This window comes from Microcebus murinus, chromosome 11, assembly GCF_040939455.1.
Source record: "Microcebus murinus isolate Inina chromosome 11, M.murinus_Inina_mat1.0, whole genome shotgun sequence".
NCBI lineage: Eukaryota > Metazoa > Chordata > Mammalia > Primates > Cheirogaleidae > Microcebus > Microcebus murinus.
In genome coordinates this window covers 71,465,120-71,484,151 of record NC_134114.1, presented here as the reverse complement: position 1 = coordinate 71,484,151, position 19,032 = coordinate 71,465,120, and the positions used below count along the sequence as shown (strand labels likewise).

Here is a 19,032-nt window from a genome sequence, read left to right as displayed (position 1 = left end):
GTTTAAGTGAATGTTCCTTGACCTTTAAACACTCATCTCTCCCCTCAATCCTGTTGCCACTCAGCTGCGAGTTCTTCTCACTTCTGTTTATTCCCATCAGGCACGATTTTGTCCAAATAGTTTCCCATGGGTAGTATTAGGAATGAATTTCTAAAAATCCTTTTTTTCAGACTAGATAAGCCTCCTCCTGGAGCTGATATCATCACGTGAGGGGACATGAAATTCAAAGACAGGATTTTTATCTGTTCGTAGTATTCCATTGCAGAAATGCAAATTTTATTAAAGTCACCTAGTCATGCTTATACGTCCTTGCCCATAAATATTGGTTGTCATCTATTATAATTTATTCATGATGATAAATACTCAGAATTGGAATTTCTGGGCCAAAGGTCAGGTATGTTTTAATGATTTTGAGACATATTGACAAGTTGCTGCCTTAAAAGACTATACCATTTTATATTCCCACCAGGGGTGCTGTATGAAAGTGCCAATTTCCAAAGCCCTTGCCAAAACTACTCTTATTATCTTTTAAAATGTTTGCTATATTGACAGGTGAAAATGGCTTTTATTTCATTACTACTGAAGCTCACCATTTTATATCCTTTGGCCATTTGTGTTCTGTGATTGCTTCTTTATGGCCTGGATTTTGTTTTATGGCATTGATTGAGAAAAGCTATTATCAGTTTGACAAGCTTTATCAGTTTGATATTTACCTTTTGATTTTTTTATGCATAATTTTTAATGAAATGAGGTTTGCATACGTATATATAGATATGTTTGTTGGTCTGTGTCTTTAAGGCCTCTTCCTTTGCTTTTATGGTCAGAAAAATCTTGACGACCCTAAATTATATAAACATTTATTTATATGTTTATTTTTATCATTCCATTACCATATTTAAAATTCTAAATTCCCCCAGAATTTATTTTGGTGTATGATGTTAAAAAAAGATTTAACAACATTTTTTTCCTTATAATACTTACCAATAGTCCAATACTTAACAGGGGAAAAGATTTAACTGTGTCACACTGCATATCCATAGCTTTTTTTTTTTTTTTTTTTTTTTTTTTTTTGAGACAGAGTCTCACTTTGTTGCACAGGCTAGAGTGAGTGCCGTGGCATCAGCCTGGCTCACAGCAACCTCAATCTCCTGGGCTCAGGGATCCTACTGCCTCAGCCTCCCGAGTAGCTGGGACTACAGGCATGCGCCACCATGCCCGGCTAATTTTTTTTTGTATATATATTTTTAGTTGGTCAATTAATTTCTTTCTATTTTTGGTAGAGACGGGGTCTCGCTCAGGCTGGTTTCGAACTCCTGACCTTGAGCGATCCGCCCGCCTCAGCCTCCCAAAGTGCTAGGATTACAGGCGTGAGCCACCGCGCCCGGCCTATCCATAGCTTTTTATTCATCCTCATTCCTGCTTTCCAGTGTTGGATGGTGACAGCAAATCTTTAAATGTCAAGTCAGGTGCTATGGTTGCATATTAGAAGAAGTAATTAAACTTGTAAATGACTATTACCCTTCCTAATAAGAAGATTATCCTAGAAGGAAGTACATATTCTCTAGAGAGAGCACAAAGCAGTCCCTTCACGTCATGTTCCATTGACTAGGTTCACAATAATGGAAGAGTAGAACATGTTGGCCTTTACCACAACTTCAGGGAAAGCCCTGAAGTTGCTGAGCCTTTGTCCAGGAAGAGCTTCCTATGGAGAAGAAATATGGTTCCTGGGTATCTCAGCTATGACATGGTCAAGGTGACTAAGCAAGACAGGCCTAGCAAGGAAACCCAGATGCTCCATTAGAAATAGATTTTGGGCCCAACAGAAAAGCTGAGTTCAGAATCTGAGTTCACTCATAATAGGAAGGGCATGGATGAGGGACAAAATCTATGAACACAAGCTAAGACTGGCACCAGTAGATCCAAACAAACTTCAAGAAAAATAGTCCAAGCAGTAAATGTTGCAGGGAATACCTGGCTTCATGTTCTAGCTAGCTATACCACTAGGGATATGGCCTTAGGTAAGTTAATTTACACGTGAAGCTTAATCTTTCCATCTATAAAATGAAGAGATAAAAACAGAACATTTTTTTCAAACTTCTTCCGTTTAGAAGAAGAGAAGTTGAACTTGAAGATGTCAGCATATACAGATAATCTGTATTCATGTTAGATCATCTGTTGGTGGTGAGAGATCTGTACTACAAGGAAGTCGGGTCCTGTGGATTATGGGACCCTATGAAACAGGCTTATGTTATTTGTGATTTCAAGATACCAATTATTAGCCCCAAGGAGCTGTTTAAAGAAAACCTTCTTAGAAATTTTAAGTCTAGAGCCTTTCTTCTCTACCCAACAACTGTCAGATTCATGTAAATATAACTAGCCATGCCTGGCCTGTCCTTGTCTAGTAGCCGATATAGTAGAAATATCCATCTAGATGAGCAGATGTAATGTTAATTTCACATAAGAATTGACATTTTGAAAGTGTAATCCCTGGTTTCTAAAACTTCAAACCTTCTTTTTCTGTACATACAAGGAGAAAATGATGTAGCCTCATTAGTCTCTGGTGGACTATTTCTACAGCAGGGGCTCCATTGCTATGAAATACACAGATGATTTCCGAGGGGTCCATGAACCTCTTTGCAACTAAATGCAGAATTGCTTATAAGTGTGTGCATGGCATTTTTCTTGTGAATGGTTTGTAGGTCCCACCAGATTCTCAGCTTTAAGAGACATTAAAAGTCTATAATCTCCTAGGAGCTTATCATAAAATTTTAATTCCCTTCATGTAAATTCAATTTATCAATAAGATGGATATGATTGATCTATCTTAACATTTATGTCCTTCCTACCAAAGTACATAGAGATTATTGAGATGTCTGTTCTCAATTGGTCAGTTTTCTGGGCACTATTCTATACCAAGACTAAATGTCAGAATTTCTAGAAGTGTAACCAAGCTTTATTCCTAGACACACATGATTGAGAGAATCATTTAACCATGTGCCATCCTCAAGAAACAACTATGAGGACTGAAAAACTCTTGACTAAACCTACCAAGAATAATGACATCCAATACTTATTAGGTTCTTATATAGGACCAACACTGGGCTAACCTTTTTATATATAACACTAATTCTAATCCTTACAACATTCTTACGACATAGAAATCATTAGTTGCATTTTATAAATGAATAAATTGAGGCTTACAGAGGTTGAGAAATGTAACCAAGATCTCACAAGGAGATTCAAGCTCAGGTCTCCCTGATGCCAAAGCCCGTGCTATGAAGCAACTACACGATTCAGCCTCCCACAGATTCCCTGAGAGGGAAAGAATCTGTTGAATGGCAGCCTATCATCCCCTCAAATAAAGGTTAAGGATTACAAAGACTGAGGCAGATAAATGAACATCTATTTATGAGTTCCTCATAAGTTTCCGGTCACAAGCAGACTGCCTAATATGCTGCCTTAAATGTGGTATAGCTGGCGTGTTGGGAATGGGAAGAGAAAAAGGAAAGAAAGAATGGTTTCTGGCTGAAATATGTACAAAGGAATAGTTTCCTTCCCTAAAACAATGTTTCTCAAACACCAGCATACATAGTAGTCACCTGGGGAGTTTAGTTGACATGCAGAGTCCCAGGTCCCCTTGCCAGCAACTCAGTTTCAGAAGTTTCTGGTGTGCAGCCCAGGAATTCCTCACTTTTAACAAGCATCCCAGGCACTCTTAAATGCTGGTAGTACCTTAACCAAAGTTTGAGAAACAACTGTTATTGAAGAGTTAATTTTACAACTGGAATTTCCTCCAACCTCATCCAGCTGTGCTTGTGAAGGTACTCATTAGTGTAGTTAATAGGCATGTCTAAGAGATAAATAGGCTAAAAGAGAAAGAATTTTTGCATAAATGCTTGTGGCACTACTGTTATTATGTAGTGAGCATACCTACAGAAGCTTGTGACAATAGCCTCAGTCTTCTGAGGAAAGATCAAAAGAATCAGAAAAACTTTTAATAGGGTAGAAAAATTCTGAAGTGAACCATTGAAAAATCCCTTCATACCTTTGTAGGCATGAAACAAACAGATGAACCAATCTTTTGTTTTCATTAAAGTCTGGAAAAACAGAAATGCTACATGAAACCTTTGGGGGGGGGGGAAACACAACAAAAACATCCTTGGCTCAGTGGTTTGCAAAATGTTGGAAAATTCAAATTAGAAAATCTTCAAGATCTAGGCTAATTTAGGCATATTAGAGGCTAACCCAGGTGGACTTTTCACTCTAGAATTTTGTCTCCAGATGACTTTACCTACATCTCTTCTAATTGCAAGCAATGTTTAATTTCGGCATTTAATTTCATAACCTTTATTTTCTATAAACAAAGCTTTGATTAGCAACCCAATGCAGTTTTAAAAAATTTAATTATTATGGATGCTGTTGAGCGCTAATTAACAAAGGGAGGCTGTCAGGAATGAGTTGCACTATTGTTAGCAGCTCGTTTTCATTTATGAAATGCAAGCACGCAAGTGAAGAATAACTCTGTCAGGAAAACAGGTTTAATTTTCCTAATTGTATGACAATGAAGCTCCTTGACTATTTTGCAAAGACTAGATAAAAGAAAATTAAAGAAATAAAACCTGCAGCCAAATATAAAATAAGTGCTCCTCTATAGCAATATAGAAAGTGTGTGCTTTGTATATGATTAGCATGATTATCACCACCTTGCCTTACGCCTCCTCAGTACCCTCACTCAACCTACCTTGATAGGCACACCTGTGTACACTTATCATCCTAATGGGAAACTGGTTTTGCCCATTGACCACTCTGATAAGAGGCTTTTACCTAAATCCTTTTAAAAGACTAGAAGGAAGCAAACACTCCAATAAAATGCTCTGTAGGACAGAATTAGTTTCTACATTGAGAAAATAGCCATTTCTGCTCAGTTAGTTAATGATTCCTGAATGTGGAATAGCCAAAAAGGAAACAAGGTATACAAAGAACTATTTCTGATAATAGGCACATAGAAGGGCTGAATAGTGAGGACTTCTGGAAATTGTCGTATCAATCCTCTTGTATTATACATGAATCAGCTTAGGCCCAGAGAGATAAAAGAGCCTTGCATAAGGTCACACAATACTTTGGAGGTACACTACAGTTAAAATGTGCTTCCTATTGCTCCATATTCTGACCTCATGATTTGAAACGACATGTCATTGTCTAGATTGAGCATAGGCTTGCAACCTTTCCACCAACTCCTGTTATTTCACTGTAATATAGATCTGGCTAGGCGAGGTTTTATTCCAAGTATAAAAATCATGCCCTACCCTCAGATATTTTGATGAGTGGGGTTGGGGTGGGGCCTCAGGAAGTTTTCTTATTCACAAATATGCCAGGTGATCGTGATGCAAGCGACTTGGGACCCACTGAGGAATCCTGAAGTGGAATCTTCCTGAGGCTTCCATCGGCCACGGCCACGCTCTGGGGGGAGATGATATGCTGTCAGGAGCTGAGCTGAGCTGTCAGGTGTTAGAGTAGCTCATTAAAGCAACAAGCCAAAAATGAAACAGTTAAGCCTTTAATCACTTACTGTTATGATAAAGGAAGAGTCTAAAACCAGGGAAAATACCAGCTTGCCCTGTTCCATTTTTCCCCCATGGAAAGGCATGTGACTCAGCACAGACATGAGGGCTGTCCCACTGGCCAGGGAGCTGGCAGTTTTATGGACTGGAGAGGGGGAGTGGTGAGGGCAAAGGCTGGGAATAGTATTGAGTCAGAGTAAGGAAAGGTGTCTTCATGCTTCTGCTCCTACCGCAGTAAGGAGGCCTAGGCAGAGGTGTCTTAAGATCTCTGCTCAACACCTCAAAAAAACATAGGGATGTAAATATGGGAAGAGCATTGCAGGGGGTGGGGGAGGGTGGCCCTGAGGCCTAGAGTATAACACGCCTCAGAGGCTGCAGTGCACAGCTCTGAACTCTGTCTGGATAGGAAGGGCAGCTGCCCCTGTGTGGCCTGCCAGGTAAGGCCTCTGTAATCACCTATGGTCAGGCCTGAAAAATCACCTCCAGTTTTTTAACAGCTAGAGGGACTCCCCAGTGTTTAAGAATGTACACTGCCTCTTTCTTGTCACCAGGGGATTATTTAACCAGCACAGTATGGGCTCTGGAGAGAAGGGAGATTCCCCTGGCAATTGTTCTCCAACCCAATGATAAGATAGGAAGCTTGAGGAGCAAATACTTGGGCATTTACTTATTAAATGATGCTTGATTGCCTTCAGGGGAACGAGGCAGTTCTTAAAGTCGAGGAAAAGCTTGAGATTGTAAAAGAATCTGACTAATGACTAATAGCAATAAGTTTTAAAATCATATTTGGGGCTAGTTACACATTCAATCATTGAACCAAGCAATATTCATTGAGTCTATACCCTGTGCCTAGCTTTCTTCTGGGTGCTTGGCATGCATCAGAGAACAAGATAGACAAAGATCTCACTGCTTCTCGTGGCTCAATTCAAACAAGGATGACAGATGTTAGTATTACATGATACAAATGAGTTCCCCAGTATGTTAGGAGGTGATAAATGACACGGAAGAAAAAAAAAAGAATATATATATATATATAGCAGGATAAGACAGCTCAGGAGCACATGGGAAGAATTGAAATTTTAAATAGGAAGGCCTCATCATATTATAATACATCTAACAATGCCTTACGTCTCCAATTTATCTTTATATTGTTGCTCAATTAATCTTACTGAAAAGACTTTTGATTTTACCATTTCCTTTCTCAAAAATCCTTGATGATTCCCATTGCCCAATGGATAAAGTATAAGCTCCCTTTCCAGCATTCAAGATTCTCATCACTCTGGCTCAGTATTCCTCATTGTCCTTTCCCTGCTCCAGACTGTCATCTGGCTGCACCTGTACTGTCCCACCCTGGTGCTTTTGCTCCAGTGACCTCATGCCCTCTTCTCTATCTGCACCTCTCGACATTCTACCCACCCTTCAAAGTTAGGCTCAAATATTTCTCCCCAGCTAAGGCTCCCTAGATCTTTTCATTCCATGGGAATTTTTTCTCCTCTAAACTCCCACAATGCATTAAGCTATGAATACAGCATTCAACAGATATATTATAGCTATACAAAGACTTATTTTTAATGATCGTAAAGGTGTAGAGAATCACCTTCTTGAATATTCCCACGTAGTTAGCATGGTGCCTTGCAAGAGTGAGCTCACATAGCTAAGAGTTTCTTGACAATTTTGACATATAAAGAAAAAAAAAAGCGTGTTTACAAGTAGGTAGCCAGCCAGTGTCTTTAAAACCCAGTTCTTCCTAGGAAGGAACTCAAGGCCTCATCTGTGGGTTCATAATGCTGAAAGTACTAAGGCTTTTAATGGGCAGCATAAGACTGGAAGGTACGAAGGAAGTGTTGTCATTTAAAATTTTTGCTCCAGTTAAATATAACTAGAAATCAGGAGCAAAGTTTATACTTCTTTAATGCTGAGGATTGAATTTTACTCCTAGTAAAAGCTTAACTTATGTATGAGAAGTTTTCAGTACTCTATTTTTGAATTTTGAATGGAAAGACATACCGATAGTAATAGATACTAGAACAATATAAGTACAATTGCAAAAGGCCCTTCCTAATCCCTGAATGGAGATGCTTATTTGTTAGCACTTGGTTTTGTAAAGAAATTTCATTTTGTCCCTGAAAGATACTTTGGGTCAACTTCCCCTCCAGCCCAAATCTCACCTGGCGAGATATGCAACACCTGGTGGTCTGGACCTCTGAGTATGACCCACTGGCCAATAACCCCGGATGGAAAAAGAATGGAGCAGGCTTGATGGTGAACAGTCGATTTGGATTTGGCTTGCTAAATGCCAAAGCTCTGGTGGATTTAGCTGATCCCAGGACCTGGAGCAGCGTGCCCGAGAAGAAAGAATGTGTTGTAAAGGACAATGACTTTGAGCCCAGGTAAATGTCTTCAGAAATCTTAAACAAACATTTTTGCCCATGGCACAATTCAATTACAGTGTTTGTCATTCTGCCTAATTTTTTCTCCCCTACTGTTCTGAAGTAGATGGAAATAGAGGTTGCCAGTGTTCTCTGTGGGTCTCCATGGAGAATCACTGAGAGACCAAAGAGCTATAACTCATGCTAGCATATTTGCATTTTTCTCTCGTAGCCCACCTACTACATAGCATCAAGTCCAAGGTGCACCATTGTTTTATGTAAGAAAAACATTGCCAATTAAGCTATGACCAACCATCAGTTTTAAGATTCATTTTAAATTCAATGTTAAACTATTTCTAAAAATTCATCTTAGGATTGATGAAATGCAGTACTTGCCAACAAGTATTACCCAAGACTTACTTTTAAAATAGCCTTGCTTCGTGCCACAGTGCTATGTGACTCATGGCTTTTCTTCCATGCAGAATCCTTTATCATGCTGCTTTTACGTAGACCAACTCTGGTACACCACATCTAGCCATAGAAACAAAATTTGCTATATTTCTTTCTTTCTTTTCCTCTTTTGTTCTCTTTCTCTCTCTCATTCTCTTTCTCTTTCTTTTGAGACAGGGTCTTGCTATTTTGCTCAGGCTGATCTCGAACTCCTGAGCTCAGGTAGTCCTCCTATTTCGGCCTCCTGAGTAGCTGGGACTACAGGCACAAGCCACTGTGCCCAGTGTGTGTTTTGTTAATTTTATCAATACAACTTAATAATACTGAAGGCTCACTCACACAAAATACCTGAGGGTGGGAGGAAGGCTTAGGGAATGTCTTAGGAGAGCCTTATGGGCAAAATCATTTCTTCTTAGGCCGGGCGCGGTGGCTCACGCTTGTAATCCTAGCATCTGGGAGGCCGAGGCGGGCGGATTGCTGGAGGTCAGGAGTTCAACACCAGCCTGAGCAAGACCCCGTCTCTACTATAAAAAATAGAAAGAAATTAATTGGCCAACTAATATATATACATATATATATAAAATTAGCCGGGCATGGTGGCTCGTGCCTGTAGTCCCAGCAACTCGGGAGGCTGAGGCAGGAGGATTGCTTAAGCCCAGGAGTTTGAGGTTGCTGTGAGCTAGGCTGACGCCACGGCACTCACTCTAGCCTAGGCAAGAAAGCGAGACTCTGTCTCAAAAAAAAAAAAAAATCATTTCTTCTTTAAAGAAACTTTGCTGGGTCCAAAACAAAGCTACCTGGATTCAATTCCACAACAAATAGCACTGTATTTAAGTATTCATGTTCCTTACCATTTTCTTATGCACTAAAATTAATTTATGCTGAATCCTGAATTGAATTCTATTCATAACAGGGAATGGCAACAAGCTTAGCTGAGTATCTAGTCAAGACTGGTATATATATATATATGCATAAAATGCAAGGAAGAAGACATATATTTTATTCAATGCTCATTCTTTAATGTATTTAGAGCCCTGAAAGCTAATGGGGAAGTTATCATTGAAATTCCAACAAGAGCTTGTGAAGGACAAGAAAACGCTATCAAGTCCCTGGAGCATGTGCAATTTGAAGCAACTATTGAGTATTCCCGTAGAGGAGACCTTCATGTCACACTTACTTCTGCAGCTGGTAACTTAAAAAACAGAACAAAAATATTCTTCTAAATCATGTGTTTAAATTTTTAAGTGTAAATTGAATGATTTCAAATCACTGATTGTTTTTATTTATAGGACTAATAGATATTTTCAAATCTTAAAAAACATGCTTACTTTTCCTTTTCCTTGGTGTTAGATCTTCCTCTGCCCAGCTCATTCCCACTAGTCCTTAGATAAGCTGAGAGTGAGGCCCATTCAAATAATGCTGATTAATAAACTTTCCTGGAGTCACGCATTTTCAAACTGTGTTCACTCGTCCAGGTTATTGATCTATCCTTCTTTTCTTTTAGGTAACACATTAGTGAAAGTTACTCTGATAATTCATTAGTGAAACTAACAGATATATCTGCAATATCCAAGGATTCAATTGAAAACTGGGAATTCTGATCCATAAGAAAAGGTTGAGAAGACTAAAAAATTGACCATAATAATATGAATAAGGCCATATAATATAATATATGGACTTTTGCCCTTTCCTGAGAGGGTACTAATTCAGATGAGATAGTGGACTGGAAAGGGCTTGTGAACCATAAACCACAATCCAACCAGGTAGATCTGCTCCAATACTCTTAGTAGGACTCTACTGACTAAATTCAGTTTCTGTAGGTGATATATGAAGAAAGATGAGCCATCTCTATGATCTTCCTGTAGAATATGAATTTTTAGAGGCTTGGAGTAGGCTATGTTAATTTTGGAGTTATGCTTTCTAGAAGTTTTGGAATTGGCCTGAAATATTAGTGAAAACACTGTTTTCATTCATGGACCTACAATTCACTTAACCCTTTCACTTAGAAAGAAATATGATTTATTGATCTATTTAGGGTTTGGACTTGAAAATTTTTAGAGCTACTCTTAGTAGTGGTTTTTATATGACAAAAGATCACTGAATTAAGATATCATTGATTAATATTTAATTAAATAATTAATGATAATTATTAAAACTAGATAGTGTATTAAAAAATTAAATGATTATAGATTGAGACACCTATTAAATTTTCAAGATTTCCTCTTACACTTTAAAATGATAGTTCCACTAAAATGTATTTTAGAATTTTGACTTTCTTCTTTAACCCAACTTATAAATGTAGTTCTTATTCCAATAACCTTTAGTCAACATATTCATTCATTATTTATTTTTCCCACAATATTTATTGAGGAAAATAATAATATTTATTATTATATGCCAGGCAATATGCTAAGTACTATACTTAGATAACAGCATCATTTTTTTCCTTGCGAATTCTTTTTCCTGGTCTTACACTAAAAGGGAAAATTAGAAGGGCTAATTTCTCCCAGCTTTCATTTTCAAATATCAGATGTTATAGTATATCTTACTATCAGGGCTGTTAGAACACTCATTATCTTGTGTTTGTTGCATGAAAATAGGAACTAGCACTGTACTGTTGGCTGAAAGAGAGCGGGATACATCTCCTAATGGTTTTAAGAATTGGGACTTCATGTCTGTTCACACATGGGGAGAGAACCCTATAGGTACCTGGACTTTGCAAATTACAGACATGGTAAGTATAAATGAGAAGATGAAGAAACACAAGCTTACCTTGAAACACTTCTAAGCACGTTTAAGGCTGATTTTATCATTAATCAGGGCACTAAAGAACTATACAACTCCTTAATAGAAGTAAGAGAGACATGCAGTGTCTGTGGCAGTTCAAACCCTGCCAATTTGGTTATACAGATCATAATCAAAAAAGGCTAGGCACTAGCTATACTATAGAAGGGAAAAAAAGATATACTGATTAACAATGTGACAGACTATGGGATAAATCTGGTTTTCCCCATGTCCGAATGCAGCCAGCCACATTACCTATTTGGCGCCAAAATAACTATTAACAAAGACAGTCAAATGCTCAGACCAGCTTTGGTTTAACACTCTGCTGGAGTTTCATGAAGGCATTCTTACAATTATTCTGCAGTGGCTATTTGGAAGTAGCTTAATGTTAGGCAAAATATCTTATTTAGTATGACTTTTTTTTTTTTTTTTACCAGTCTTAATCATGAAACAAACCAAAAAGCATTGCTCATTTCCCTTTTGCTGTTTACTAACACACTTTGACATCCCTATGTAACTTTAATACACAGTTACAAAACTGAGAGGACAGAGCAAAAATGTGTGAGCAAGAAGCCAAAATAAATAAATCACTTAGTTTTGCATCATTTCTCCAGAATTCTCTATAGATGAGAATATAAAAGAATAGTACTTTGGCTTTGAGTTCTTCTGAGAGAAAGAGAAAGTATGATACCTATCAGCAGTGTAAATTTCAATGTCTAGATAACTTTTTAAAAAGAAATTACTTCAAATTCTTAAAGATGTCAATTAAATTAGTAAAGATTCTATAGTCATTTTTTTTGGGGGGGGGGCTCTAAGGATAGCTTTCTCCTAAAGACTGCTAAAGTTGTGATTGAGAAATGGAAGTTGTAAAAAGTCCTGCTCTTATAGACAGAACAAGAAAATGTTCTTAGTGGGTGGTTCTATTCTTGAACTTGGCCTCTATGCTTTAACTCAATTTCACCACCAGGAAACTAAGGAAACCTATTTACCAACATGGGATTATTTTATATCATGTTTGCTAAATCTGACCCCACACTTTTAGATTTTTAAAAAGTATTTTAGATTTTAGCATATTATTTATAACATTATTATTGAGCCTCTGAAAATTATTCTTCTTTCCATAAGTATATAATTTGTAAGGTCTGATTAATACTGGAATTTATTTATAATACTGCATAGAAACTGACTTTTTTCCTAATGAAATGTTTCTATAAGTTGATAATTGTGAAATATAATTTTATTTATGCAAGGTACAGTTGGCTTTTCAATAACACATCCAGTATGGAAAAAAAAGATTTATTTAGGGAGTTTTGATTTTTTAATTAAATGCTTGATTACGAAGCAATCAGCTCTTAAATTGTTGAACCTACAAACTGTCAATTTTTATAGCAAGAGTGAATCCAATGATTTCTTTTGACATAGATCTCTACAAATGAAATGCATAGAATCTTAAAATTAGATTTTCACTATGAAATCCTTTTTAGATATTTGAAATGAGTTTGTTTTGTGTTATTGAAAACACGCTAAAATATATGTATGCTTATTCATTAGTCTGGAAGAATGCAAAATGAAGGAAGGATTGTGAGCTGGAAGCTGATTTTGCATGGGACATCTTCTCAGCCAGAGCACATGAAACAGCCTCGCGTGTACACATCCTACAACACGGTCCAGAATGACAGGAGAGGGGTGGAGAAGATGGCGGATCTGGGGGAGGTCTGTGTGGCTCTGTTCTTGGCATGCTCTCTTTTAAACTGCAGTAGACAATGTAGGGAGTGAAGGTAGATGATGTAGTGAGTGAAGCTGCCCCTAACTTCTAGACAGGGACTAAGTCAAACACAGATGGGGAGGAAAAGGAGTGGTAGTGGTAAACTGTTTATTTTCCATAGGATGAAACTTTATTTTTTCCCTTTGTTCATTTATCCAGAATTTAGAAGTTAAAATTAATGAATTCAAATTTATTAAATCCCCTACCACAAATTTTCTCCATTTATGACAGATATCAAATTGAAACGAAAGCTGTCTTTATGTTTGATCACATATGTCTAACACTTGTATTACACTTGGTTTCTAAGCCTTCTCCACATTATCTTGTTTAACCTATAATCCCTATAACCTAGGAAAGACAGACATTAGTATGTCCATTTTGCAGAAAAGAAAACAAGGCTCAGGTGGCAAAATCATGTGGGCTTTTCTTTCCTAATTATTTCACTGACGTTTCTTGGTGACACCAAGGAGAGCTATAGAATCCCAATTTCTTTCAGAAAATGAGAGAGAATAGCTAAAGTAAGTCACACACATTCCTCGGTCTCAGCCTATTGGCTTCTGCCTATCAGATGAGGTAGTAGGCTGAAACCCCACTTTCTTGATCCCTGTATTCTTTAGCCTTTAGCACAGTGCCTTTGATGTAGCAGGCAGGTATTCAGAATTTCCAGAATGGCCTGCCCTAAATAGGTCTGGCTCTATCTATGCTGGGTGTTTTGAAAGATAAAGATATTTATTCAAGAAATTTATAAATTAACCGCGTGAAGGCTTCAGCCCAGATTCTGGCCCCATTCGTATTCTGCAAAGTGGCTTTCCTCCAGAGCCTGAGTCCGAGGGCTTCTTCCTCACAGTCTGGGAAGCAGGTTAACCTTATGAATGTTTTTCCCTCTGGTATTCCTTAAGCGGTACTACCAGGACATTGAACAAGGTTGAGCAGAGGTTGACCAAGAGTGGCTTCTAGATCTCTGCAGTTTCTTCTTCCCCAGCCTACCACCTTAATCTCTCCCCTGGCAAACCAGAGGCTAAAAGGGTAGTTCCAGCTGAGTAAGCCCCTCCAGGAATCTGCTCCCACTCTACTGCACCTGGTGGGAGTCTTCTGTTAAGAGTTGTTAAATATTTTAGCATCCTCTTCTTCCCAAATGGATTCTACTTATAGCACACTGACCAGTGAAGGAAACTAGCCCATACCGAGCACTTACCTATACCGTCCTCATTCAGTCTTCAAAACCACCAGAAATGGCGGTGTTCTTATTACTCCTTTGCAGGAGAAGCCAAGGGAGATTAAAATGGTTGCTGAAAGTACTTCAGTAAATAGACAAGTGAGAGTTGAGACCCAAGTCCGTGTGCCCCCAGCTTCACATTCTCTGGGCTCCCCACTTTGCCTCTCAAGGGGCAGGCAGTGGGCGTGTGCTTGGACTGCAGCTAGCTCTCCTGGCCATAAGTAATGAGTCTTCTTTCCTTTTTGGGTGACATTTTGTGTTTTAGGAGCAACCCAAACAAGAGGACCCCGACGAGAAGCCCCTGGTGTCCCAAAGCCCCACTAGCGGCAACGTGGAAGGCAGAAGGGATGAGGTGGCGGAGGGAGCCCCTTCCGAGGCCATGCTGCGACTCCTACAGAGTGCTTTCAGTAAGAACTTGCCGCCAAAGCAATCACCAAAGAAGTCCCCAAGTGCAAAGCTCAACATCCCTTATGAAAACTTCTACAAAGCCCTGGAAAAGCTGAACAATCCTTCCCAGCTTAAAAACTCTGAGGACAGTCTGTATAATGACTACGTTGATGTTTTCTATAACACAAAACCTTACAAGCACAGAGATGACCGGCTGCTTCAAGCTCTGGTGGACATTCTGAATGAGGAAAATTAAAATAAGTGTGTGGTCCCAAGTTGGAAATATTCATGCTTCTTCCTTACCCTTAGATTCTGCCTGTGTCTGAAGTGGTTGTTTTGTCATTGATTCCTAGGCTTATAATATCCTTCATGGTACTTTTCCTTTTTCTCCCCCAAACTGTACATTTGAAAGGGATGAGCTCAAAGTAGGAAATCTAACTTCCAGAATTGATCATAACAACATCTTTCAAAACACACCTTTCCTACCTACACAAGTGAAGTGTTTTGTTCTTTGTGGAGTCACAGTTGACACACAGCCTCACACTCCATTAGGGCACCTCCTTGAGCCCATTTCATTTCTCAAATGCAAAGGCAAAACCTGGGCAATCAATGAATTTGATAACGTAATCTACAAAGAATGAGAGAGAAGAAAAAATTCTGTAGATTGTTCCCTGTCTTTGCTACGTGGTTCTTCAAATTTTGATACCAAGAAAGCATTTGAAAAGTCTCTAATGAAAGAGTGCACCATCAGACCTATTCTTTAAGCCTTTCTACTCCAAAGTACTACTCATTCCCAGAGTCTCAGTCTCATCATTTGGTGGAAAGCTGGATTATTTCGATCTAGAAACAGATTGTGAAATCTGCGTGTTCTGGTTTGGACGGTCTTCTCTGATTGGTGTGCCATGCAGAGGCATCCGTGGCCCTGGTCTCTTCCTGTAGTTAGTCCCCCTTCTTCTGAAGGTTTTCCTTACCTGTCTCCTTTCTTGTCCACAAACTAAATATAGAGAGAACTAAGCTACACCACTTTCTCAAAAAAAAAAAAAAAAAAAAAAAAAAAAAAAAAAAGCTTAGACCTGGAAAATTCCTAGTTATAATTTTTTTAGCAATAGTAACAGGAAACCACTTAGCATTACATGGAACTTTAATGTAATAACAGGAAAATATTCCTAACAGGGAAAACCAATGACAGGTTTTGTTTTTCTGTTTTTTCAAATTGTGTTCATGAGAACAAGTTGTTCTGGATCTTTGAAAACTGAATGTTCATTCTTTGATGCTAAAAGATCTCCTCCAAATCTAGAGCTGATAGTATCCAAATTCTCATCAAATTGCTTCCAAGCTTCAAATCAAAAGATGGAACTGGCAGCCCACAGACCTTATTTTGTCCTTCGGTAGATTTTGCTTGGTGTACAGTATGTTTTAAAAATGTGAGTGATTATTGAAAATATGAGATTTCACATAAAATCTGATTCTCAGACCCATCTTCCTTCATGGCAACAGTTGGCGGGAGCTGAGTAACAGCTGCCTGATTAGACTTGAACTCCAGGTCCCCATGGCACCCTGCTCCGTGCTACTTACAATGGCTCTGTGACTCATTATTGCACTAAATGAATGTGAGCAAAGTGTAATTTTATTAGGAAAAAAACTACCTTCAACTTCTGTTAGGCAGGATCTCTATGATAATAATTATGAAAGTTTGCTAGGATCCAATTAGGTTGCATTTATAGGAAAAAAACAAAGGTATTTTAGACCCCAAAGTACCTCTGAAATCTAGTTTGACATATTCATTTAATCTCACCCCACTTGGATGTTCACTTATACTAATTCATTCATTGCCAACCTCCTAACTTCCCTCTTTCAACATGCCCATATAGGCGCCAGCCACCTACAATTGTTGACTTTCTCCCATTGAATTTGCTGTTTGCAATTCTTTCACGAAGTTTGAACTTGATTAAGGCCACTGATGGCGTTGAACTGGTTCAGGAAGAGAATACTTGTCTGTTTCTCACTTTGACTTGAAGTGCAGTTGGTAAGACAAGCTTTCACCTGCAATTCTACTGTTCGAATTTGTGCAGAATGAGGGTATTTCCAGAGTAATACCTGTGATACGTAGAGATTGTTCTCCTAAAATACATCTCGTATCTCTCTGTCCTTGGAAGTTTAACATGTTCTTTGATATAAAGTCTTGGATAGAATTTTCAATACCGCAGCACATGAAAAAGTATTAAAGCTGAAAAGGATCAGAGGGTTATTAATTTTCAACTAAAAAACAAAAACTAAGGCACAGAGAAGCCAATAAATGGTAATAAATAGAAGAGTTGGTATTAGAACTCATCCTTTTCCCATTCCTAAACTAGGGCTAAATGTATGAAGCTTTCTTTTTAATCCTTCCTAAAAGTATCTTTTCCAGGTTAAAGCCCCAGCCAACTCATTGGGTTGTAGCCAAAGGTTCACTCTCGAGAAGCTTTAATATTTAAATAAAATCATGTTTGAATGTTTCCAACCTGGAGTATATTGTTCAGACATAAAACAGTTTTGTCAGTCTTTCTTAGTGCCTGTGTGGATTTTTGTGAAAATGTAAAAGAGGAAACTTATAAAATATTTCCCTTGGAATTTTAAGCTATATTTTCTTTACAGGTGTTTATAATATACCAATGCTTTTATCAAACAGAATTTTAAAAGGCATAATACATTGTATTAAAGAACCAAAAGTTTTCCTGAGAATAAGAAAGTTTCATCCAATAAAATATTTTTGAAAGGCATGTTCCTCTGTCAATGAAAAAAATATATAATATGTATGTGTTGTGATATTAAAAGTGACATTTGTCTAATAGCCTAATACAATGTGTAGCTGAGTTTAACATGTGTGGTCATAGCATTCTTAAGGGAACTCTCACATTATACACCTGATGTATTAACCAGAATATGTAAAATATGCTTATAAATCAAAAGAATAAATGGGTTCTCACTAAGTCAAAAAGAAAAAAGCTTATGTTTCCAATAAAAACAGGATCTTCCCCTCTTACTGTGTCTCCCAAATGGACTATAAAAAAATGTTGAAAGTTTACATTAAAAAGTTAATTCCTTTTAAGGAAAATGGACTTTCTAGGAAGCAATTTAAGAATCTACCTGAATAAGGCATGTTTTATTTTCTTCTTTAGCCCAGTCTTTACTTGCTTGACAACACACAAAGTTGTATGACTGAGCCTTAACTGAAATGTTGAGGGAGAAAAAAAAAAGCTAAAAGGATTTACTATACATAAGAAAAATGATTCCTGACAGTTCATCATGACTTAGTTTATAGGACAGAGTATAGCAGCTAATCCTCAGAATCTCCCAAGTACTAACTTTGATCTCCTGTCCTCAGGCTCACTTTTCCCTCCCACTTCAAACCTTCATCCCTGGAATCTCCACCCACCATTTAAAAATCTGACTTTTCTCCCCTTGGGAATTGTTTTGTTCCCCAGACTCCATTCCTTCCTCCTAAGTCACAGTCATTCAGTCAAACTAGAATGATCTTGCAGAAATTCCAGGGCTGTTCTAAGAAGGTTTTGTCCCCCATGTCCAGCCATCTTCAAAGTCTTTCCATCAGGAAGTGTTGAAGATATGTCTCTTTTTTTTATTGATTAACTCATTGATTTATTGATTATATATATTTAAAGTGTACAACATGAGGTTATGATGTATATATACATAGTGAAACAAGTACTACATTCAAGCAAGTACTACAAGTCAAATTAAAACAAGTACGTATATGTATACCATGGAGTACTATTCAGCTCTAAGAAACAATGGTGATATAGCACATCTTATATTTTCCTGGTTAGAGCTGGAACCCATACTACTAAGTGAAGTATTCCAAGAATGGAAAAACAAGCACCACATATACTCACCAGCAAACTGGTATTAACTGAGTAGCACCTAAGTGGACACATAGGTACTACAGTAATAGGGTATTGGGGAGGGGGGAGGGGTGAGGGGGGCGGGTATATACATACATAATGAGTGACATGTGCACCATCTGAGGGATGGTCATGCTGGAAACTCAGACTTGTGGGGGGAGAGGGGGAAAGGGCATTTATTGAAACCTTAAAATCTGTACCCCTATAATATGCCGAAATAAAAAAATAAAATAAAATAAAATAAAACAAGTACTACAAGTCAAATTAACATTCATTCCTTCACTTAGTTATCTTTTTCTTCTTCCTTTTTTTTTATGGTAAAAGCACCTAAATGCTATTCTCTAAGCAAATTTCCAGTATACAATACTTTTTTTTTTTATCAACTATATTGCTCATGCTAAACATTATCTCTAGACTTATTTATCCTACATAACTGCATTAACCTACATTTCCCCAGTTTTTTCCACTGCTCCCCACCCCTGGCAACTACTATTCTACTTTTTGTTTCTATTAGATTACGTACTATTTGTCTTTTTGTGTTTGGCTTATTTCGCTTAGCATAATGTCCTCTAGGTTGATCCATGTTGTTGCAAGTGGAAGA

At 37.9% G+C, this 19,032-nt stretch overlaps 1 protein-coding gene across 1 annotated transcript in view; it reads left to right on the top strand.

Moving 5' to 3' along the window:
* The window catches only part of PCSK1 (proprotein convertase subtilisin/kexin type 1), a 42,575-nt gene extending 24,454 nt beyond the window's left edge, over positions 1-18,121 (top strand). Inside the window, exons 10-14 of the mRNA XM_012773841.3 lie at positions 7,718-7,951; positions 9,411-9,568; positions 10,981-11,114; positions 12,716-12,877; positions 14,411-18,121. Of these exons, the coding sequence (XP_012629295.1) occupies positions 7,718-7,951; positions 9,411-9,568; positions 10,981-11,114; positions 12,716-12,877; positions 14,411-14,788 (1,066 nt within the window). The 3' untranslated portion in view covers positions 14,789-18,121. The remainder of the gene's footprint in view (positions 1-7,717; positions 7,952-9,410; positions 9,569-10,980; positions 11,115-12,715; positions 12,878-14,410) is intronic.
* Positions 18,122-19,032: the final 911 nt, after the last annotated feature.